We start from the raw sequence: 24,026 nt of genomic DNA, 5'->3' as shown, positions 1-24,026 counted from the left end.
AATGCTTCCTAAGGCCCACTTGACTTCACATTCCAGGATGTCTGGCTCTAGGTGAGTAATCACACCATCATGATTATCTAGGTCACAAAGATCTTTTTTGTACAGTTCTTCTGTGTATTATTGCCACCTCTTCTTAGTATCTTCTGCTTCTGTTAGGTCCATACCATTTCTGTCCTTTATTGTGCCCATTTTTGCATGAAATGTTCCCTTGTTATCTCTAATTTTCTTGAAGAGATCTCCAGTCTTTCCTATTCTATTGTTTTCCTCTATTTCTTTACATTGATCACTGAGGAAGCCTTTCTTATCTCTCCTTGCTGTTCTTTGGAACTCTGCATTCAAATGGGTATATCTTTCCTTGTCTCCTTTGCCTTTCACTTCTCTTCCTTTCACAGCTATTTATAAGGCCTCCTCAGATCAGATCAGATCAGTCGCTCAGTCGTGTCTGACTCTCCGCGACCCCATGAATCACAGCACGCCAGGCCTCCCTGTCCATCACCAACTCCCGGAGTACACTCAAACTCATGTCCACAGAGTCGGTGATGCCATCCAGCCATCTCATTCTCCGTCGTCCCCTTTTCCTCCCGCCCCCAACCTTTCCCAGCATCAGAGTCTTTTCCAGTGAGTCAACTCGTCGCATGAGGTGGCCAAAGTATTGCAGTTTCAGCTTTAGCATCAGTCCCTCCAATGAACATCCAGGATTGATCTCCTTTAGAATGGACTGGTTGGATCTCCTTGCAGTATAAGGGACTCTCAAGAGTCTTCTCCAACACCACAGTTCAAAAGCATCGATTCTTCGGCGATCAGCCTTCTTCACAGTCCAACTCTCACATCCATACCTGACCACGGGAAAAACCATTGCCTTGACTAGACGGACCTTGGTTGGCAAAGTAATGTCTCTGCTTTTTAATATACTATCAAGGTTGGTCATAACTTTCCTTCCAAGGAGTAAGCGTCTTTTAATTTCATGGCTGCAATCAGCATCCGCAGTGATTTTAGAGCCCCAAAAAATAAAGTCTGACACTGTTTCCACTGTTTTTCCATCTATTTCCCATGAAGTGATGGGACCAGATGCCATGATCTTCGTTTTCTGAATGTTGACCTTCAAGCCAACCTTTTCACTCTCCTCTTTCACTTTCATCAAGAGGCTTTTGAGTTCCTCTTCACTTTCTGCCATAAGGGTAGTGTCATCTGCATATCTGAGGTTATTGATATTTCTCCCAGCAATCTTGATTCCAGCTTGTGCTTCTTCCAGCCCAGCGTTCCTCATGATGTACTCTGCATATAAGTTAAATAAGCAAGGTGACAATATACAACCTTGACGTACACCTTTTCCTATTTGGAACCAGTCTGTTGTTCCATGTCCAGTTCTAACTGTTGATTCCTGACCTGCATACAGGTTTCTCAAGAGGCAGGTCAGGTGGTCTGGGATTCCCATCTCTTTCAGAATGTTCCACAGTTTATTGTGATCCACACAGTCAAAGGCTTTGGCATAGTCAATGAAGCAGAAATAGATGTTTTTCTGAAACTCTCTTGCTTTCTCCATGATCCAGCGGATGTTGGCAATTTGATCTCTGGTGCCTCTGCCTTTTCTAAAACCTGCTTGAACATCTGGGAGTTCACGGTTTACATACTGCTGAAGCCTGGCTTGGAGAATTTTGAGCATGACTTTACTAGCGTGTGAAATGAGTGCAATTGTGCGGTAGTTTGAGCATTCTTTGGCATTGCCTTTCTTTGGGATTGGAATGAAGACTGACCTTTTCCAGTCCTGCGGCCACTGCTGAGTTTTCCACATTTGCTGGCATATTGAGTGCAGCACTTTCACAGCATCATCTTTCAAGACTTGTAATAGCTCAACTGGAATTCCATCACCTCAGACAACCATTTTGCCTTTTTGCATTTCTTTTTCTTGGGGATGGTCTTGATCACTTCCTCCTGTATAACGTCATGAACCTTCATGACAATAGAACTCTAATAAAGTTCTAATAGACGTAGAACTCTGTCTATCAGATCTAATTCCTTGAATCTATTTATCACTTCCACTGTATAATTGTAAGGGATTTGATTTAGGTCATACCTGAATGGTCTAGTGGTTTTCCCTACTTTCTTCAATTTAATTCTGAGCATGGGAATAAAGTTTAATTCCCAGAAATATGGTGAGATAAAATAATACATACTATGTAATAAATAATATGTAATAATATTAATACACATTTATATGAAAGTGAATAATTATATGAAATTTCCAAATTGATTTGGATAGCAATTCTAGGCAAAGTGAAAGTCGCTCAGTCATGTCTCACTCTTTGCAATCCCACGGACTGTAGCCTGCCAGGCTCCTCTATCCATGAGGCTTCTCCAGGTGAGAATCCTGAGTGGGTTGCTATGCCCTCCTCCGGAGAATCTTCCCAACCGAGGGATCGAAATCCAGGTCTCCCGCTTTGCAGGCAGATTCTTTATCCTCTGAGCCACCAGGGAAGCCCAAGAATACTGGAGTGGGTAGTCCCTTCTCTAGGGGATCTGAGTGACCCAGGAATCAAACTGGGGTCTGCTGCATTGCAGGTGGATTCTTAACCTGCTGAGCAATATGACTAGTCTTTGATCCCTTTTAAAATATCATTCTTTGCTTTCCCTTACTAAAGCTGTTGCTCACTGCTATCTCATGTCTTGGCTGAGCTAAGGGGATTAACAGGAACTGTGTTGGAGCCGTGATCTAATTGGTGTGCTGGAGGCTTCGAGCACCCAGGATGGGTGTTCCCATCAGCTGGGTCCTAGGGTAATAAACAGGCAAAGATTGATGAGGTGAACATGTTGGGGCAATTTCTCTGTGTCTGGAGGTGGAAGGTAATGTGGACCTTCCTTGCTCCCTTCCCCAAATGCCTTGCTGCATTGCAGAGTCAGGGAGACCCCAAGCTCCATTTCCCAGAACCTCTTGAGCTCATAGTTTTGGTCCCCAGTTAAGCTGATTTAGCTAGAAACAGTGTGAGACTGGCAGTGGGGAATTGAGGCAGAACGCCCCTCCTTCAATCTGTGCCCATGGACATCCAGGGTAAGGGGACTTGGGGTTTCTTGGCAACAGTGTCCTGGGCCCCTCCCCTGCCTTTGGAGGGTTGAGTGGCAGCTGCAGGGGCAGGGGCTTCCCACTGCCTGGCTATGGCTTTGGTGGTGTGTCCTTGAACTCAGAGTTCCTCCTGCTTCTCCAGGAGGATTGTGTAAGCACCCAAGCCCCTGAATTAAGCACCTTGGCATCTACTTGAATACCCTGAAGAAGTTCTGCCATTAGAAGAGTTTTCTGAACCTTGACTGGATGCATGGCCTGAGGACTTTGCTACTGTGAGGCTGACCCCTGCTGGATGCCAGTGATGGCAGAAGCCTCAAACAGGACAGCTTCATTTTGGGAAATGACACTAAAAAGCAATAATGGAGGGGCAATGATTTGGAAGGAACCTAAGTCCTTGAGTGACTATGAGGAGCAGAGATGCCCTGCTTACCTCCACCTTTCACAGTTAGAGGCAAGAGAAATAAACTTTCTTGTTCATTTGACTGTTACATTATTGGGTGACAGAAAGGTGTCAGCCACTAAGCTCAAACTAGTTTGTGATTGCTCTCCTTCAGAACAGATGGTTCGGCTGAGGAGTCAAACAGCCAAGGGGCAGAAAATTATAGTTGGTATTGATGGAGGGAAGCAGGTCTGAGGAATAAAGTCTGGGTTTTTTACACTGGGTTCCTGGTCATACCAGCTTGCCTGCCTAAGGGTTTGGCAATAAAATAGGATAATGTCAATAATATCCTTTTTGATGCTAAGAAAAGATAAGTAGTTAAACCAGCTTCATTTTAAGCTTCATTCCCACACACTTGGCTCTTGCTGCTGTCTGTCTCCCAGCAGACAATACCAAATAAACCTAGAACACACAAAATTATTTTCCTTCTTCAAAAAATATATTTTAAAAATTACAAAAGTAATTTCATGCTAGTATGGAAACACAAGCAATATAGAAAATGGGATGCACAGCTCAAACTCTTGGTTCCCAGGCCCACTGCTCAGGGGAATGCAGCTAAGTGTTTGGTGTGTCCTCTTCTTTCCCTCCTTGCCCTGCCCTTGAAGGCAGTTGCCATGGAGATGGGGCTGAGGAGGTGGTTGATGTGACTAGGAAATTAGTTATATGTGGGAATTGAGCAAATAAGTAACCAGAGTCAAGTTTCTCAGTGTTGGAGAAAGGAATTACAAATAAGGAAAGGGGAAAACTAGAGAGAAACCTGTTGGATTGGAATTAGAGGTATCAGTGTGAACTCATACTTTTAAAAGCTATCCAGCCATCTGCATCGGAGAAGGCAATGGCACCCCACTCCAGTACTCTTGCCTAGAAAATCCCATGGATGGAGAAGCCTGGTGGGCTGTGGTCCATGGGGTCACTGAGGGTCGGAAACGGCTGAGTGACTTCACTTTGACACATCGGAGAAGGAAATGGCAACCCACTCCAGTGCTCTTGCCTGGAGAGTCCCAGGGACGGGGGAGCCTGGCTGGCTGCTGTCTATGGGGTCACCCAGAGTCGGACATGACTGAAGCGACTTAGCAGCAGCAGCAGCAGCAGCCATCTGCATACAGAGATAGACACAGCTGTATGTTTGTGTATGCTTGCGTTTGCTTGTGTGCATGCTTACATCTATATCTTGTCTCCAAAAAGAGCCTAGAAGCAATGACATCCCAAAAGGAATGAACATCCAAACTTGATTTCTAAACCCCATTTTCCACTAAAAGGAGAACTGACCAATTTCCGGGCAGGGCATGGAAAATTTGAGATGAGCCTGGAATGTGTTGTCTTTTTGGCACAAGTAAGTAAGTGCTGAAAGAATGGTTCAGTTCAGTTCAGTTCAGTTCAGTCGCTCAGTCGTGTTCGACTCTTCGCGACCCCATGAATCACAGCACGCCAGGCCTCCCTGTCCCTCACCAACTCCCGGAATTCACTCAAACTCATGTCCAGAGTCAGTGATGCCATCCAGCCATCTCATTCTCTGTTGTCCCCTTCTCCTCCCGCCCCCAACCTTTCCCAGCATCAGCATGCTAAAAGGACAGAGAGCCAGCTTGAAGGGGCTCCCACAGGCCAAACCTGGGACAATATGAACATTAAAATAAATAATAATATGAATGAATTACATCTTACTGAATTAAATAGAAATTCATGAGCTCCTGCTGACATAACACAAAATGAATCAGAAACTGGGGAGAAGGGAGAGCTCTTCTCCACAGGAGGATGGTAATCATTTGGCAATTATCAGAGTGGTGGTTAATTCAGGCAGGAGTCAATACTGAATGCTAAGGCTATCTCCTCACAAAATATTTATCAACTAAAAGGAAAAAAATGTCAATTAATGTGAAAAAGCCTGGCGATCACCACCTTAACTAGGTGACCAAAGTTAACATCACCAGTGTCAGGACAGGTCAACACCATATGCCTCCTGATATGAAGCAATGAGGAAAGTCCAGCATCTCTGCGGAATCCCTGCCATAAGGTCAGGACCTAGGCCTGGACATGAGGAAACATTGACAGACCCTAGTTGAGGAACATCCTACAGACTGAAAGTCTTCTACTCTCTGAAACTGTCAAAGCCATGAAGACAGGACAAGACAAAGAAAACGCTTTAGAAAAAGAATAATGAAAATGGGACAATTCATAGAGAGAAGGGGAGTGATGCAGCAAATGTGAAAATAGTTAACAAGTGGAGATCTAGGTGAAGGGGATACAGAACCTTTGTGTTACTGCTCTTGCAACTCATATATTTCAAAATAAAATTTTTAAAAAGTTGTGCATCCATCAATTTTTTTTCCTGGTAAATGTATATGTATGTGTTCATGTTTATTTGCCTACATATGTATACATATATGGCTTTCCAGATGGTGATGGTGGTATAAAGAACCCCCTAGTGCAGAAGACTTAAAGAGATGTGAGTTCGGTCCCTGGTCGGGAAGATCCCCTGGAGGAGGGCATGACAACCCACTCCAGTATTCTTGCTTGGAGAATCCCGAGGACGGAGGAGCCTGGCGGGCTACAGTCCATAGTGTCGCACAGAGTCAGAGACGAGTGAAGCGACTTAGCATGCACGCATACATGTATCCAGTAGCTCAGGCCCCGACTCAGATTGGTTAAATCAGAATGTGAGGAACTGGTACCCCAGCAGGTGTATTTTTAAAAACTTCCCAGGTGACTCCGATATGCAGCCGATTTGCGAGCCAGCGCTGCAATCCGGGCGTCAGGGGCATCACGTGTGGAGTTTGCTAAATTGAGGGTCCCGGAGCCGCGTCGCGGAGCAGGCGGGTGCGCAGGTGCGCGGGCGGGGGGATGTCGGCAGGAGCCCGGGGCCCCGCCCCCGAGGGGCCCAGGCGTCCCCGGGGGAGGCCCAGCTGCCCGGCGCCCCCGCGCGCAGCCATGGACGCCGCGCCCGAGCTCCTGAGGGGCCCGCCGGCCGAGCTGCTGGACGACGTGCTGCGGGAGCAGTTCGGGCCGCTGCCGCAGCAGGCCACCATCTGCCGGCTCAAGCGGCTGCCGTCGTCCACCCAGGACGTGCAGTTGGTGCTGGAGCGGCGGCGCGTGGCCAACGCCAAAGAGCGCGAGCGGGTGAGCTCAGGCCCGCCCCCGACCCGCTGCCCGCGCCAGACACCTAGGGGCTCCGGTCCCCACCCTTGGGGGCCCGCAGCGGCTTGGGCCCCCCGCCTCCCGCGCGGGGCTGGCGCCTCACCTGTGACCCACCTGGAGCCGGGGAGGCCGAGGGGAGCCCCTTCAGAGACGCCTCCCGCTGGCAGGCGCTTTAAACCCTGGGGGCGGCAGGGCGCTTCCGTCTCCCTACCTCCTGCGCCGAGTGGGTGCTGGGGCCCCTTTTACCCTGCGCCGAAACCCAAATGGGGCGTGGGACAGGGACCTAATGGAAGTTACTCTTTCCCGTACTTTCGACGAAGAATTTAAACAACGTCTCGGTGTGCACCCAGACTCCCACTCAACTCCCAGGCAGGAGACTGAAAGTGGCTGTTTCCCAGTCTGGCGGGCACGCGGTAAATCACCCACCCGGACGGTCCGGCGGGCGGAGTCGGAGCGCCATCTCCCGGCATTTTCCCCCTCAGTATTTCTAACTAAACTCGGGCCCCAAACTTGTCAAATTCGGTCTCCTTTTGTCTTTGGATTGCCCGGCTGCAGAGGGAAGAGGGAGGGCGCACATTCTGACCTGGGACTCGAGGAGGATGCTCTTCGATGCCCTGCTGGGGGTATTCGTGCTCACTCCTGGACCCTTTAGTAATGTAGCTCCAGTCAATCAACTCGGAGCTCTGTTTGGGTTCAGGAGTGAGGAGAAAGAACCCAGTGAGTGTAGAAGACTTCAGGGAAAGTTGGGAGCCCTTTTTGATAAGCCTGTGATCTGATGTGTTGGTGTGGTTCTCGAATACGTTCCTGTATTTGGCGTTTTAAGTTGGGCGTTCCCCACCAGGAAGGAATTGCTTTTTGCAGAGAATCGGTCCTGGTGTTATCCACTATTTTTTTTTTATTGTTTATTATTTATTTATTTTTATTCTTCTTTCATTTTATTTTATTTTTTTCCAATTTTATTTATTTATTTTTTTTCAAGTTGAACAGACTAAATTTCTTTAAACAAACTTACTTATACTCCAGAGTCCTTTAAAAACTTAATAGCATTTATACATTGAAGGTATTTGATTTTCTTGTAACTAGCACTTCAAATGCAACAAGCATTTGAAGCAACAAACATTTGACCCAACAAGTAAAACTTTCTACAGTTCATAACTTTTATAAATAAAATAAATTAAATGTAGAGTGAATAAGTTCTCTGAAATATTTCAATAACGACCTCATTCTTCTTTATAATGATGAAATTAGTACATCTGGAAGATAGAGACATGACTAAACAGGGAATGGAAACACCCACAATGCAACTATAACTACCGTGATCTGTCATTCCTGTTATACCTTCCTGGTCTTTTTCCTACTTACATTTGTGCATATATATGTGCGTGCTAAGTCGCTTCTTGAGAAACCTGTATTCAGGTCAGGAAGCAACAGTCAGAATTGTACATGGAACAACAGACTGGTTCCAAATAGGAAAAGGAGTACGTCAAGGCTGTATATTGTCACCTTGCTTATTTAACTTATATGCAGAGTACATCATGAGGAACGCTGGGCTGGAAGAAGCACAAGCTGGAATCAAGATTGCTGGGAGAAATATCAATAACCTCAGATATGCAGATGACACTACCCTTATGGCAGAAAGTGAAGAGGAACTCAAAAGCCTCTTGATGAAAGTGAAAGAGGAGAGTGAAAAGGTCGGCTTGAAGCTCAACATTCAGAAAACGAAGATCATGGCATCTGGTCCCATCACTTCATGGGAAATAGATGGAAAAACAGTGGAAACAGTGTCAGACTTTATTTTTTTGGGCTCTAAAATCACTGCGGATGCTGATTGCAGCCAGGAAATTAAAAGATGCTTACTCCTTGGAAGGAAAGTTATGATCAACCTTTTTAGTATATTAAAAAGCAGAGACATTACTTTGCCAACAAAGGTCCATATAGTCAAGGCTATGGTTTTTCCTGTGGTCATGTATGGATGTGAGAGTTGGACTGTGAAGAAAGCTGATCGCCGAAGAATTGATGCTTTTGAACTGTGGTGTTGGAGAAGACTCTTGAGAGTCCCTTGTACTGTAAGGAGATCCAACCAGTCCATTCTAAAGGAGATCAATCCTGGGTGTTCAATGGAAGGACTGATGCTAAAACTGAAACTGCAATACTTTGGCCACCTCATGTGACGAGTTGACTCTCTGGAAAAGACTCTGATGCTGGGAAAGGTTGGGGGCGGGAGGAGAAGGGGATGACAGAGAATGAGATGACTGGATGGCATCACTGACTCTGTGGACATGAGTTTGGGTGAACTTCGGGAGTTGGTGATGGACAGGGAGGCCTGGCATGCTGTGATTCATGGGGTCGCAGAGAGTCAGACACGACTGAGCGACTGAACTGAACTGAAGTCGCTTCAGTCATGTCCAACTCTTTGTGACCCCGTGTACTGAAGCCTGTCAGGCTCCTCTGTCCATAGCATTCTCCAGGCAAGAATACTGGAGTGGGTTGCATGCCCTTTTTCAGGGGATCTTCCTGACCCATGTATCAAACCTGGATCTCTTATATCTTCTGCATTGGCAGGCAGGTTCTTTACCACTGTTGCCACCTGGAAATTATTTATTATATAAATAATTTTATAAAATTGTGATCCCTTAGTATATGTTTTTGCGCTTTTTTCACTTAACATTATCAAAAACATTTCCTCATATTCCTAAGCAGTACAGCTTTTGACTTTATAGTCCAACATATAAATCAAATGCTTATCCAGCCTCCTCGTCTTGGGCATATATGCTTTTTTTGCAGCTTACTGGTACAAAGATCTATGTCCATGTTTGATAATTGCTTTCCAACAAAACATTAGAAGTGGAATTACTGGGATATAAGCAGTCTTGTGACTTTTGATACAGGTTGCCCAGTTACTTTCTAGAAAAGCTTATTAATTAATTTGTATCCCCTTTTATAGGCCATAGGAGGGTTCCCTTCTTCCATCCCAATGCTGGGTATGATAATCAAAACAAAAATGTTACCAGCTTGGTACACAAAAAATGGTATCTAATTTCTGCTTTATTTTTTGTATTTTTAAATGGAAGATAATTGCTTTACGATGTTGTGTTGGTTTCTGCTGTAAATCAGTATGAATTAGCTATAAGTATACATATCGGAGAAGGCAATGGCAACCCACTCCAGTACTCTTGGCTGGAAAATCCCATGGACGGAGGAGCCTGGTAGGCTGCAGTCCATGGGGTCGCTAAGAGTCGGGCACGACTGAGCTACTTCACTTTCACTTTTCACTTTCATGCATTGGAGAAGGAAATGGCAACCCACTCCAGTATTCTTGCCTGGAGAATCCCAGGGACAGAGGAGCCTAGTGGGCTGCCGTCTATGGAGTCACACAGAGTCGGACACGACTGAAGTGACTTAGCAGCAGCAGCATACATATATCCCCTCCCTCTTGAGCCTTCCTCCCAGTTATAATTTCCATTTTAGTCTGTAGTTCTTTGATTATTAAAGTTTGATATTTCATAAGTTTATTGGTTATCATATTCTGCTGTGAATAGCATGTGTTCATTGCCCAATTTGATGTGGGGTAGGAGGGAGCTGTCAGTATAAGTGAGTGGTTTCATGGTGTAGAGCCAGTTCTTCGAGGGCCTGTGTCCTCTGTGGGGTGATAATCAGAACTCCAGGCCTCCAGAGCCAAGGAATTAGACCCTGAAGATTAAGATAAAAGGGTACTTCATTCTACCTTTCAAGTCTCGCCAATATGCGGACTCTCTGGACTCTAATACTTGACTGTATAGTCAGCTCAGCTGGGGATGAGGTTGAAGAATGGTTGGACAGTACTTGAATAGACAGGTGTTTGTACATCTTACTCATTATTGTCAGTGCAACTTATTGAGGACTTTCTACGTGCCGGGGAAATATTTGATGTGTAATTATGTTCCTTAATCAGCAGCTACACCACTGCAAGGTGAAGATTTTCCACTTTGCAAATAAACCAAGGCTCAGTTATATGAAGTGTTCTACACATGTCTGTAAAGCTAAATGGTAGAGTTGGATCTTAATCCTTAAGTGCTGACTCAGAGCTTTTAGCCACTATCCGGACTGCCTCTATTTTGCAGCGGGGATGCTCTCAGAGGAAGAGGAGGGGGCCAGCGTGGACCTTGACACCCTTTCCAGTCCACCCGTCCCTGGTGCCAGGTTCATGCCGCTCCCACTCCCCTTGCCAGGACTCTACTGCCAGTGAAGTGGCAGTGCTTGGGCATGAGCCTGCTTGGCTTCATGGCTCAGACAAGAGAGCTGCGGATATGAACCCTCACCACCACCTTCTGTAGTCTGGGGAGATGCCTTACAGATTAGCTTCCTGTGTGTCACTATGCCTTCTTCCTTTCCAGATAAAAAATCTCAACCATGGTTTGGCCAAACTGAAGGCACTGGTGCCATTTCTTCCCCAAAACAGGAAGCCTAGCAAAGTTGATATCCTCAGAGGTGCAACTGAATACATACAAGTTCTCAGTGATGTTTTGGAAGAAGCCAAAGACTCTGAGGTAAAGGTTTTAAGAAGTTAGAACAATGACACTCACTGTTTATTGAGTTCTTTCTAGGTGCAGGCCAACCTCTGCATCTGTGCTAGTTTATACAGTCCTCTGACCTAGTACGGATGCGCTTTTACTGAGGCTGCTGCTAAGTTGCTTCAGTCGTGTCCGACTCTGTGCGACCCCATAGGTGGCAGCCCACCAGGCTCCCCTGTCCCTGGGATTCTCCAGTGTTCTTACATTGGAGTGGGTTGCCATTTCCTTTTCCAGTAAACCAAAATACAGGTAAAGGTAGCATAGCTAAGGAAGGTCAGGACTGGAGTCTGAATCTAGGTCTGTGTGAGCTTTGGAGTCAAGTTCTGACCATCTGTATCCTTACTTCCTGTCACTGTCCAGAGCCTCGAGCTCTGAATTGCTTAGCTTTTGAGAGGACTTTGATAGCAGGGGCGTGAGAAGAGGGTCCCTAAAGCCCCTCTGTGGCAATGCTGTTCTTCAGCTGAGCACATATCAGACAGGAAGCACAGGAAGGAAGAGGGGTTTCCCTTAGAAGAGGCCCTCCCTGGGGGTCAACCCTGCTGGAGAGCTCATTGCTCTTTGATGCCAATCTCATGGGATTTTGTGGCCATTCAGTGGGACCACATAGGTGAACCTGCTTTGTAAACTGTGGAGCCCTGTAATGTCACCACTATTATTGGGACACACAGCTCAGGGATCTCCATCAGTGGAAGGTGTGAGCTGGATTCATGAGCTCATTCCATGGAGAGGCAAATTTGGAAGGCTTGAAAATGTATTCGTCATCAGAGGAGGTAAGATATAAAGAAAGAAAAGGCCTTGGAAATGAGCCCTAAGGAACAGGAGAAGGAGGGGCTATCAGAGAGGGGCAGATGGAGAAGCAAGATAGGGCCCTACAGTCAGGGAGGCAGAATCTTGGGGATCCAAGTGTGGGAAATTGTGCGAGAAGCTATAGGTGGGGCCGGGAAGACAACCAGGCACAGCACGTGAAGGACAGGAGTGCGCTGGAGGCCAGCTTTTGGTGGGCTGATGGCATGGTATTGGTAAATATCTGAAATCCTAACAGAGGGAAGTGGCAAGCTTCCAGTCCATTAATCTGAAAGTCTGAGCCTGGAAAGAGGCTCGAAAGGATGGAAGAACAATGACAATTGTTAGATCAATGAAGGTCTTTTCTAATTAGCACTGTGAGCCTGTGTAGGGACTTAAGAGGACAGATAGTAGAGAGAAGAGAAATACACTCAGGAACAGAAATAGACAAATGCTGAGTGGCACATTGTGGTTTCTTCCTCTTGTCTGCTAGTCCTATTGACGTGATGACTGGGAGGATACATTCTGCATTGGTAGAGGGGATGGACTGTCCTGATGGACCAACTGGATGGCTGGGTTGTAGAGTGGTTGCAATATCTGCACAGATGCAGACGGCTGCGTTATTTTTTTCTTGCGTGTGAATCACCTTAACAGAAGTGCTTTGTTTGGTGCTTCATAAAATACAAAATCTGTTCCATGCTGTAATCTTTTTAATGTAGTTGCCAATCACACAACATTTTAACATTATAGCAGAACAGAAACTGATCTGCTGAGCAATGATTTTTCTTTCCATAATAACTTAAACATTGCTCTCATCACTTAAATAAAATTTCATAGGCTAAAACTTTGAAATATATTGCCTTAAATAGTCAAAATCTGTCCTATTATACTGTTTGACAACTAAATATGGTTTCTAGAAACGAGACCCAGATCATCAGAGCTATAGCAGCAATACTTCTGAGCCACATACATCCTCAGCTAGAGTGCTATCGAGAGACATTATACAACGTGCCGGCTGTGCTATGGGCTTGAAGAATGAGAAGGAAGGGTCCTGGGCAGATGGTGGCAGTGGTGAGTTGGCACATACTTGTCGCCAGAGGGCGGTGTCTACTATGGGAACTCTCTCCCCAACCAGGAGTCTGGTAAAGTGATTGTTCTTGAATAATTATGTTGATATCCAAAAACTCATAAGACATCCCTTGGGCATGAGGTATTTTCCATGTTAAAACATGATTGAAACAAGACCACTGTGTGAAAGTACCTAGGTGGGCAGGTGAGTTTGCTAGTTTGAAAGGTCTATTATTATGTTCCAAGTTCATTGGAAAGCAGTTCAAGGGGAAGGCAGTTCCTCCAGAATCACCCTGTACAGACCTAAGCTTAATTTTTTATGACCCTGATTAATATGTCAAAAGGTTTTCTGGATTCTGAGGTCTCCAGAAAAATAAGTAGCTTGCCCTTCATGAAGCTGCATGGTGATCCCACGTACACACATGCACACTCAGAGGCACATTTGTTTTTAAGTTGACCTTGTTGCAAGACAGAGTTTTCTATAATAACAAAGGGGTTTATTGAAACATTATTGCTTATTACTTTGCCAAACTAAGGAAACTGTTGGAAGGAGCAGCCTGCTTTTTTCCAAGTCTAGGAAGTGGAGGTTTTGCTCTTACTGTGTCTCAGTGTTACGTAGATAAGATCCCTTGTTCCATTATTGCTACTGAAACAAGAAAGGCTTGCAGAAATCTAGAACTAAGCGAGTTACTTAGAGTGGTATAAGGGACAGTGGGGGTTATGGAGTAACAAATGATGGTCGTGGGAACTGATTTAGGAGAGCAGTTGAGTGGTGGCTCTGGAGACAGAATGCTGAGGTTCAAACCCTGGTTTTACCACTTGTTGGTGTGACCTTGAGTGAGTTGCTGAAGTTTTCCAACCCTCAATTTCCCCATCTGTAGAATGGGAATGCTAATTATCCCTATGTAAGGTATCTGTGAGGTTCAAATGACATCATGTCGGTGGAGTGTCTCGCATAGTACCTGGCATGTCAGCGTTCACTTGGACTTTATGGAGTCAGCTTGCCTCACCGTGAGGCATCATATTGACTGGTGAGCAATCGACAGTGGCCCCAGGCATTGCCGCTCTGTAACAAGTGGTCTGGGTTTTCTCAGGTGGCTGTCACCAGCGCTTCACTCTGGTTTCAGGTCTGACAGGCTTCCTGCTGACTGGCTGGCCTCATTTCTGATCTGATTGCTGTTTTCTAAGGATTCTACTTGTGCACATGCTCAGTCTAGATATTCCAGTTTTGGCCACTTGAGATTTAAAACTTCCTCTCTCCCATCAACTTTTAGGAGACAGAATTCCTCTTGCTACTACATGAGCTGATAGGGAATGACTAAGAACAAAGGAAAGAGTGAACTGAAGCTTGAACCCGACTGCCTAAGTGAATAACAGTAACGCTTCCACAAATGTGGTTTTCGTGTGTTAGGTGTTAAGGCACGAATCTTGCTTGCATTTAATCTTCACTGGTCCTTATCAGGTAGGCATCACCGAGTCATTCTCACGGTGAGATACGCGACTGGCTGGTCCTTCCTGCTAGTCCCCTTGGGCCTGGTACAGAGCAGGTCTATGTGCCCTGAATTGCAAGGTGGATTCTTAACTCTGGACCACCAGGGAGATCCCATCACCATCGTCCTTTGATCACTTCCTTTCTGGCAAAAGATGGTCCGGGCTCAAGCATCTTGTACTTTTCCAGCCCCAGCCTTGGAATCAATCAAGGACATCCAGTGGGTACTCGCCTCCCACCTCCTCCCATCTTGATGTCATCTCCGTCTGTGGCTCCTCTCCGTGGGTTTTAGCACCTGAAGTTGGTTTGCTGGAGCTGCCGAGCACACAGACCAAGTGACTTAAAGAGCACATGTTTGTTTCTTACAGTTCTGGAGTCTGGAAGTCTTACAGTTGAGGTGTTGGCGAGCTTGTTTTCTTCTGGCCTCTCTCCTTGGCTTGAGATGGCCTTGCCTAAGTGTGGGCTTGCCCCTGGTGTCTATGTGTCCAAATTTCCTCCTCTTATAAGGACACCGGTCAGATTGGATTAGGGCCCACCCTAATGGCCTCTTTTTAGCTTACTCACCTCTTTAAAGGCCCTAAGTCCAAATACAGTCCCAGGTAGTGGGGGCTGAGATGGGACTTCCACATGCGTTTTGGGGGCCACAGTTCAGCCCATAACATCACCTGTGACAGGCTGCTGCTCCACAGGAACCCTCTCTAGAAGGGATAGAGATAAAGGGGCGAAGGAACAAAGCTCAGGTTGGCCTTGATTTCCCAAAGAATCCTCATCAGGGAGTACTCTGGTTTACCTGAAAGGGCAGCTGTTAATACATAGGGTTTCAGGGTCCAGTCAGATGCCCTCACTGGAGACATGGGGACAGTCAATGTGGCTCACTGGACTGAAATGTCCATGTCTAGAGGGGCTCAGGAACTGGGAGGCAGGTCTCCTCCAACTTCCGTCTGCAGAAGCAGCACCCATTTTTCCACTCTTGGAGAGGATCTCTGAGGAGTGGAAGCTGGTGCTGGCAGAGATCGGCACCTGGGGAGACTTGGGGCTGGGGTTGGAAGAAGCTGTGCAAGATGAACAACATTCTTGAGGCCAGAGCCCTGGTGAAGCACACAAGAATCTGCTGATGGCAGGGAGGGAGGAGGTGAACTGCTCGGGCCAGAGCAGGTTCACTTGGGACTGAATCAGCAAGTGCTTGTGTGTGTGGATGGAGGCAACATGGCCATGTGAAGCCACAGCATTTGGTCTTGGGAGGGAGAGAGATTAATGTCAAGGTCCAGGGGAGGCTTGTTTAAACTGGGCTTTCAAGGTATATAGCATTTTACTGTTTGGGGATTAGACTGGGTGGCATGATGTTCACTAACCCACCACTGTTTATTTCTTCTATTTGTCACTGATGGCTGTGGCATTTCACATCAGGCAAAGCTCTGAATGTTGCTCAGCGTTTCCTGTAACCCTGTAGAGACTGTGTCCCTGGACAAAGTCCACCCTCAGTGCTGAAGTGAGATACCAGTTGTGCTGGGGTCTGAGGGGCTCTGGAAAGGGATACATGTGTGAACTTAAGTGTCTATTTTGGGATCTGATGTGCCGTCATCCTACACTTCTCAGTTTTGGTCTGTTGTAGGAGCAGTCCTTGGAAAGAGATTCTGAGAGAAAGCAGCCTGGTGGGTGGTAGATTTCCTCCACACCCCTGCTGCAGGTTGTGGTAATCTGTGTGTGAAATTAACCCCTGGGGACATTTCTTCTAATAGCAATCTAAGCTCTGAAATCAGATGGTCTGGCTAGTTGGGATGAATTTATTAGCACCCTGGGAAGGCCTCGAAGTGTCTATTGTTCTATCTTCCGTCTCCTGTTTTCCCCAGGTAGTGGCGACGTGTGATAGCAAAGATCCCATACAGCGGCACAGCAGTGGGGATGGTGGGGAGGAGAGTCTAGGCTTTTCCTTGGGAAGCACATTTATCTTCCCCAGTGTTCACTGGTGTCCCAGTGGGCATATGCAGATGAGTTTAGTCTGCAGAATATTTTAAAAGATTGAACTTCCCTTTTGATGGGGTGGGTGCTCTTTCGTTTGTCAGTCCCCACCCCCTCTTACTGCATCTCCATGAAGGCATTTAATTTTTGCAGATCAGGGGCACTGAGCTCAGAAGGAAAGCTGCACAAGTGGTTGCATTTGGCTCTGGGATGCTATTGTTTTCTCAACTTTGGAGGTTTAGGGGTTGGTAGTAGTAAAGACCCTGCCTGCCAATGCAGGAAATAGAAGAGATGTGGGTTCAGTCCCTGGGATGGGAAGATCCCCTGGAGGAAGGCATGGCAACCCACTCCAGTATTCTTGCCTGGAGAATCCCTTGTACAGAGGGGCCTGGTGTGCTATGGTCCATAGGGTTGCAAAGAGTCAGACACGACTGAAGTGACTTAGCACGCACACATGCTCTAATGATATGAATGCTAGTCATTCTCTCTGGAACTTTGGTGAGGTGAAATGTAGCATGTAGGACAGCATCCATCTAACTTTGGAGTCAGGCCACCTCTGTTGGAGTGGTCCCCAGGCTTCAGCTACTGAGGAAGAGATCCAACCAGAACTTGGGAAGACTCTTATTTTAAAATTACTTTTTGTTGGAGTACAGTTGCTTTACAATTTTGTGTTAGATTTTACTGTGTAGAATCAGCCATACATATCCCCTTTTGGACTTCCTTCCCATTCAGGTCACCACAGTGCATTAAGTTGAGTTCCCTGTGCTACACAGTGTCTTATTTCCAAGGAAGACTCTTTTAAAATAATTTGAGGATAACTACTTTACAACATTGTGGTTTTTGCCATACGTTGACATCAGTCAGCCACAGGTGGACATGTGTTCCCCCGTCCTGAACCCCTCTCCCACCTCCCTCGCCACCCCATCCCTCTGGGTTGTCCCAGAGCACCAGCTTTAAGTGCCTTGCTTCATGCATTGAACTTTCACTGGTCATCTGTTTTACATATGATAATAAACATGTTTCAGTGCCATTCCCTCAAATCATCCCACCCTTGCCTTCTCCCACAGAGTCCAAAAGTCTGTTCTTTACATCTGTGTCTATTTTGCTGCCTTGCATATAGGATCATTGTTGCCGTCTTTCTAAATTGCATATATATGCATTAATATGCTGTATTTTTTGTGTTTTTCTTTTTTACTTCACTCTGTATAATAGGCTTAAGTTTCATCCACTTCATTAGAACTGACTCAAATACATTCTTTTTTATAGCTGAGTAATATTCCATTGTGTATATAGAATCCATTCATCCTTATCCATTCATCTGCTGATGGACATCTAGGTTGATTCCATGTCCTAGCTATTATTGTAAACAGTGCTGCAATGAACATTGGGGTACGTGTGTCTCTTTCAATTCTGGTTTCCAAGGAAGACTTTTAAGGCCCAATCTGATCAGGTAAGAAGAAAATATTATAGGGAAGACATAGTCTCATTTTCTTATGAAAATAAGAGAGGGAGATGTCTTTTGTTGGAACTTGGATTTTTCCGTGGGGATAAGAGACTGAATCAGCTGTGGAAGCGGGTTTTGTCTGTGTGTGTGCAGGAGAGCATGTGGACATGAAGTCTGGTGTGTTTGAGGAGATCTCTAGCTGCTATGTGCCCCTGAGTGTCAGTGAGCTTAGCATCTTCTGAGAAAGCCAGTAACTTGTTTCTCTGACGTATCGTGGGCATGGTGGCTAAATTAAGGTAATTTCTTTTCTATTCTTATGAACTTCTTGAGGGATTATTTATATGAATTTTTTCTAATATTTTTTGGCTGTGCTGGGTCTTAGTTGCAGCACGTGGGATCTTTTGTTAACTGTGGCATGTGAACTGCTTAGTTGCGGCCTATGGGATCTAGTTCCCTGACCAGGGATCGAACCCGGCCCCCTGCATTGTGAGTGTGGAATCTTAGCCACTGGATTGCCAGGGAAATCTCATTTATATGAGTTTTATGAAAGGTCCATCTCGTTGGTCCCACAGGAATGTGGGAGACAATGACAAGAATTGGATGGAAGGGTCTCTCAAAGACCCTTTGCTGAGAGGGTCCTGAGAGGCAGAGCTTCTTCGACCTGCTATGGGGCCTCCCTGGGTCAGCAGAAGACTACCAAATGCTCAGACCACATGAGCCAGCCCCTGAGAGAGGTCAGTGGATCCTCCCACCCGCCACCTTGCCCCTGTTCTAACCCTGGGCTCTGCAGAGCACATCAGGGATAAAATGGACTCCAGAGACACGATGTTCATGGCAGATCTGCCAGCAGGAGGGTAAAGGGATTAGAAATACAACACAATTATTTTTCAGAACTCTTCAGTCCTCTTTGGCTCATTCTCTTCCTTTTTGGAAGAGTTTTCCCTCCAGGAATTGTCCTTGCGGCAGCTCTTGTGTAGAAGACAGGCCTGGATGCCTGCCTCACTGGGGTGCTCTGAGGTGAGAGGAACTGTGGGGCAGAATCCCCCAAGCATCATGCTGTTCGGGCCAGGTCCCCAAGGGAGGAGACATGGGGCTTAGTGACCAGAGCCCTGCTCACTCTAAAGAGCTTCGTTTACTGGAAGAATCATCTGCATGGTTCTCCCTCCAACATGAGACAGCGAGGCTGTCTTCTGAACAAGACTGGATTCTGGTCTTGGGGTCCTGGCTGGACTTTGACTCACCGAAGTAGTATAAGCGATTAGAGCACAGTTTAGATGGGCAGAAAGGCCATTTTACTTCCTACACTGTTCTCCACTTGTTCTTGAGAACCCATTAAGACCCTTATCACTCAAGTGGTGGGAAAACTCTCTATCTTGCTCTATGAAAGTCTGTCTTCTTTGAGTAAATCCTTAATCAGTTCAGTGTTCAGAATGTTCCCTTTGGGCACTCCTGTGCCTCTTAAGCCGTCTCCCTCCTCCGGTACAGTGAGGAGTGTGGACAGCATGGAGGCTGCAGTGGGAGCTCTAGTGTGTGTCTCCACCTCTGACCCATCTAATCCTCTGGCCCTGGCCTTGGGTGTGGTTGGGCTGACATTGGCTGGGGGTGTCCGTGGCCCCCCTGTGGCTTCTTTTCTCTAAGCCACCCCATCCAGAACCCAGGCCTCTTTTTGTCCTCCTAGCCTTCCTACTCCCGGACAGGCTATGTGGCTGCCCTCAGGTCTCTGGCCCTAAAGATGCTCCTCAGCCAGTGCTCACCCACTCCTCTGAGAGGCTGTATCCCAAGAAGTGGGTACAGACCCTTGCTTTCTTCAGACTCTACTTTGCCTCTGGAACCGTCCCCCGCCCCTGGGTCAAAGCCCAGGATGGCATAGTACAAGGGCCCTTCCTGGGGATCAGGCGGCTTCCACATGCTGACCTATCCCCCCCTGAAGAGCTGCTTCCTCCCGTTTCAATCTCATCTCCATTTTTGGTTGTAGGAAGTCTTCCCACATCATATCTTGCCTCCTGTCTGCTCTGTGGCTACTGGGTGAGCAGCCATCTGAGCTCTGCCCACCAGAGCTGTCCCTTTGAACAAAGTTGGCCTCTTCCCAACAAGAGCCTTGCTTTTCAGACTATTGTGAAGCTTGGAACTGAACTCTAAGAAGCTCAGTGAGTGAGGACTTCTGGTCTGGTGTCTATCTAGTTCTCCCCTCCCCGTCACCCCACCACCCAGTCTTGACTCAGTGGGGGAAGGAGAAGTACATCAGATAATGTGTCAGATTATAGAGCTGCACAACCAACAGCAGGCACACGTGCCTTATTAAAGTTTCTGAACAGCAGGCTGGGTTTTATTCCTCAGACCACCCTCTTCTTGGACCTTCCAACTCCTTAACTTAGATGAGCCCAACATTTTTCAGTAAACTGTGACAATAAACTTCAAGTTTTTGTATTCCAGTACTTAAATATTACATTCCTGGAATTTTCCAGCTAACTTAAGGAAACTAAGACAATAATCTATAATACACTGAACTGTAGGCTGATAATGAAATTATCCTTTAACCCTCTAGGTGAACACAGTAATCCATGAATTTGTCTTCTAGGTTTAGAACATTCTGGTTGTGTAAAAAGTTAAAAGTTTTTAAAATAAAACTTCTAAAGCTAAATTTGAACTCAAAAAAAAGAAAGTTGATGACATGTATCATGGAAAGACTTGCTCAAGGTCAGAAAAAATTGATATTTATTTTGTGCCAGGCACTATTCCTGACAGTTTATACCTAATAATCTATTTAATTTTCATAACCACCCTGTGAGGTACAAACAGCTATGTCCATTTTACATGTCATGAAGCTGAGAAATGAAGTTAAGACACCCTACATCGAGTGAGTGGTCAAAGGGCTGGGGTTGGGAGATGTGGGAAATAATCAAACCTTAAAAGGCCTTTCATCCTAACAAAGATCACCCTTTAATTGTAAATAAGTGGGCTAGGAAGTAAACAAATGCTTTTTTAAAGTTAAATTAAAGCCTTTGATTACAGTATTTCATACTAATGTACACTTGGGTTTCAGTTTCTGAACTGTCTGACCACAATTGGGGTGTCTTTATTTTTTTAACTCATGGATGTAAGTTGAGACTTCAGAAAATTGAGAAGACCAAGGTTATCTTACTATCTTAAAAAAGCTACAGATAGAAATATACTATTGAAACTATGCTTGCAAAATTTTTCCTATGAATTAATAAATTATCACAAGGTATATAACATTGTATATATTTTTTATTATTCTATCATTGACATGTTAGAGGTTACCATATAGTCTTTATAACTAGTTTTAATGGTCCATTAAATTATCCATGGGATAATTTTCTAATTGTTGTACATTTGTTTTCAGTTTTTTGTTCTCAATCTGATGTATTTAGTTCTTTTTGTATTTTATTTTGTTTTTAGGATAGATTCCCCATAGAAGTGAGTCACAGGTAGGTATAATCTATGACTTACTGCGTAGTGTCAATTTATAATACCCCCAGCTTATAAAAGCGCCGAGTCCATAATATCCTTGCCAACAATGAGATTGATTAAAATGATAGTTTTAATGAGCAAAAAATGGTATCTTTAAATTTAAACATCTTTGATTACTAGTTAATTTTTAACTTCTTGTTTGTTTTTGAACTGTTTCTATCTTTTGACCATTTACAGTGAGTTCTCTTCTGTTTCAGGTTCCCTCAAGTATGAAAAGTGAAAAGGCTGGCCCAGGGTTACCTTCTACAGACAAATAAATGCAGTCGTAAAAGTTTTACAGTCTCGTTTTCTTAAAAAATTGTCACAATTCAAAGAGTAACAATTACCCTTTAAATGTCCTCGACTGTCACAAAGCTACTTGACTCTCCTTTCTCAATTCCATTCCCCCAGCTAAGGCCATATGGCCCCTCTGTGCAGGTGAGACACACACGCGCCCGGAGCGCAGAGGCTGACTTCATAGCAACTGCTCACAGAGACCTAGCACTTAATAAATGGGCCTCTTCTCCACACTTGTCTTATGATAACTTGTTCTCATAATGATTCTGCAGGAGAGGCACAATGATCCCTGCTTTACAGATGGAGAAACTGAGGCACAAAAAGTGGATAGTCCACATAGGCTGCCATAACACAGACCACAGACTGGGTGGTTGAGGGGAAATTTATTTCTCACACTTCTGGAAGCTGGGAAGACCAAGATCAAAGCCTAAAGGGTTTAGTTCGCTTTCCATTGTTTGCTGACAGTTGCTTTCTCTCTGTGTCCTTGCAAGGTGGATAGAGCACTCAGGCTCTGGTCTCTTTTCCTCTTTTAAGAATACCAATCCTATCAGATTAAGGCCCCACCCTTTTTTACAAGATTTATTTTGAATTGGAGGATAGTTGCTTTGCAATGAAGGCCCCACTCTTACAACCTCATTTAACCTTAATGATCTCCTAAAAGCCCTGTCTCTGAGTACAGTCACAGTGAAGAATAGGGCTTCGATGTATGAATTTTGGTCATCGTTCCAATGACATGCTTTCTGGAGTGAAGAACACTCCCAGAGGAAAGAAGTGTTAGGGAGTTTTGTCTTAGAGGAGTAAACATCAGGTGTAGCTAGATGGTAATCATTTTCAGAGTACAATTAAGCAAGAAAGAAAGGGAGAACAAACATCTGTAGGTTGAATGGGTGGAGAGAATAAGGGCTAACATGGGCTTCCCTGGTGGCTCAGCAGTCTGAAAATTTTAGAAAAGAATCTGCTGGCAATGAGGGAGACCTGGGTTCAATCCCTGGGTTGGGAAGATGCCCTGGAGAAGGAAAAGGCTACCCATTCCAGTATCCTGGCCTGGAGAATTCCATGGACTGTATAGTCCATGGGGTCGCAAAGAGTCGGACATGACTGAGCGACTTTCACTTTCAAGGGCTAACATAATGGGGTGCCTCAACGAGTTTCTGCTACGTAATCCCGTCTCGTCTCTTGGCCTCTGCTGAGATGGGTAAGTCTCTGTGTTGCATCCATGAGCTCTTAATCAAACAGTCATTCACCTACACCCTTAGGGCTCTCTTGAGAGCAATCTTTCTCACTTTTTACAATATAGAGAGGCTGAGGATTTTCTAAGTTTCTAAAGCCTGATTCCTTTTTGTTTAACAATTCTTCCTTTAATTCATCTCTCACCTCTTGCATTTACTATAAGCAGTAAGGAGGACCCAGGTTGCACCTTCAATGCTTTGCCTAAAAGTCTCCTCTGCTAAGTATCCAAGGTCATTATTTGCAAGTTCTGCCTTTGACAAACACTAGAATAAAATTTAGCCAAGTTGTTAGCACTTTATAGTAAGCATTGCCTTTCCTCTGGAGTCTGGGGCCTCTCCACACCAATCAGATGGTTCCACTTCCCTCTGTGTGGTTTTCCCCTCATGTGGATGGGGTTATGGTTGCTGGTGGCCTTGTTTTAATCTATAACAATGAAACTGAGTGGGACCCTGTGGACCACCTGGGCATGGTGGCCTTTCTGTGTCCCCTGTTTCTTGTGGGGAACAGACTCCAGCCTCCTGGATCTTCCCTGACTTCCTAGGGCAGATTCAAAGCCTCCTGGATCTTCCCTGACTTCCTAGGGCAGATTCAAACAGTTGGTAACCAGGGAAGGGAGGTGATGCAGGGACAGAGGAGGAGCAGTCAAGAAACTATACTGCAGCCTTGGGGCAGGGTCCTGGTTCCACCACAAGGGAGACGCATAGCAGTATCTTTAAGCTCTTTATAGAACTAAAACCCAACAAATGGAAGATGTTAGCATTCTTCATTCCAATCCCAATGAAAGGCAATGTCAAATAATTTTCAAACTATTGCACATTTGCACTCATTTCACATGCTAGCAAGGCCATACTCAAAATCCTTAAAGCTAGGCTTCCACAGTGTATGAACCAAGAACTTCCAGGTATATAAGCTGGATTTAGAAAAGGCAGAGGATCCAGAGATCAAACCGCCAACATCTGCTGGATCATCAAAAAAGCAAGGGAATTCCAGAAAAACATCTGCTTCATTGACTACTCAAAAGTCTTTGACTGTGTGGATCACAACAAACTGGAAAATTCTTCAAGAGATGGGAATGCTAGACCACCTTACCTGCCTCCTGAGAAACC

General features: G+C 45.4%; 1 protein-coding gene across 1 annotated transcript; it reads left to right on the top strand.

The window, feature by feature from the left end:
* Window positions 1-6,335: 6,335 nt before the first annotated feature.
* Window positions 6,336-21,634, top strand: FIGLA (folliculogenesis specific bHLH transcription factor). Its single transcript, XM_088841756.1, has 4 exons — window positions 6,336-6,611; window positions 11,003-11,155; window positions 12,880-13,033; window positions 21,612-21,634. The coding sequence occupies exons 1-4, from the start codon at window positions 6,336-6,338 to the stop codon at window positions 21,632-21,634; spliced, it is 606 nt and encodes a 201-aa protein (XP_088697882.1).
* The last annotated feature ends 2,392 nt before the right edge of the window (window positions 21,635-24,026 follow it).

The sequence above is a fragment of the Moschus berezovskii genome, chromosome 11 (assembly GCF_049115385.1).
Source record: "Moschus berezovskii isolate FMDL1 chromosome 11, NW_MosBer_1.0, whole genome shotgun sequence".
Taxonomy (NCBI): Eukaryota; Metazoa; Chordata; class Mammalia; order Artiodactyla; family Moschidae; genus Moschus; species Moschus berezovskii.
Note: the sequence above shows the minus strand (reverse complement) of the source record. Positions and strands in the feature narration are given on the sequence as shown.

Coding starts and splice junctions, on each gene's coding strand:
- FIGLA (XM_088841756.1), top strand. CDS start 6,336: ATGTCGGCAGGAGCCCGGGGCCCCGCCCCCGAGGGGCCCAGGCGTCCC. Junction 6,612..11,002: donor ACGCCAAAGAGCGCGAGCGG/GTGAGCTCAGGC, acceptor CTTCCTTTCCAG/ATAAAAAATCTCAACCATGG. Junction 13,034..21,611: donor CTGGGCAGATGGTGGCAGTG/GTGAGTTGGCAC, acceptor CTTCTGTTTCAG/GTTCCCTCAAGTATGAAAAG.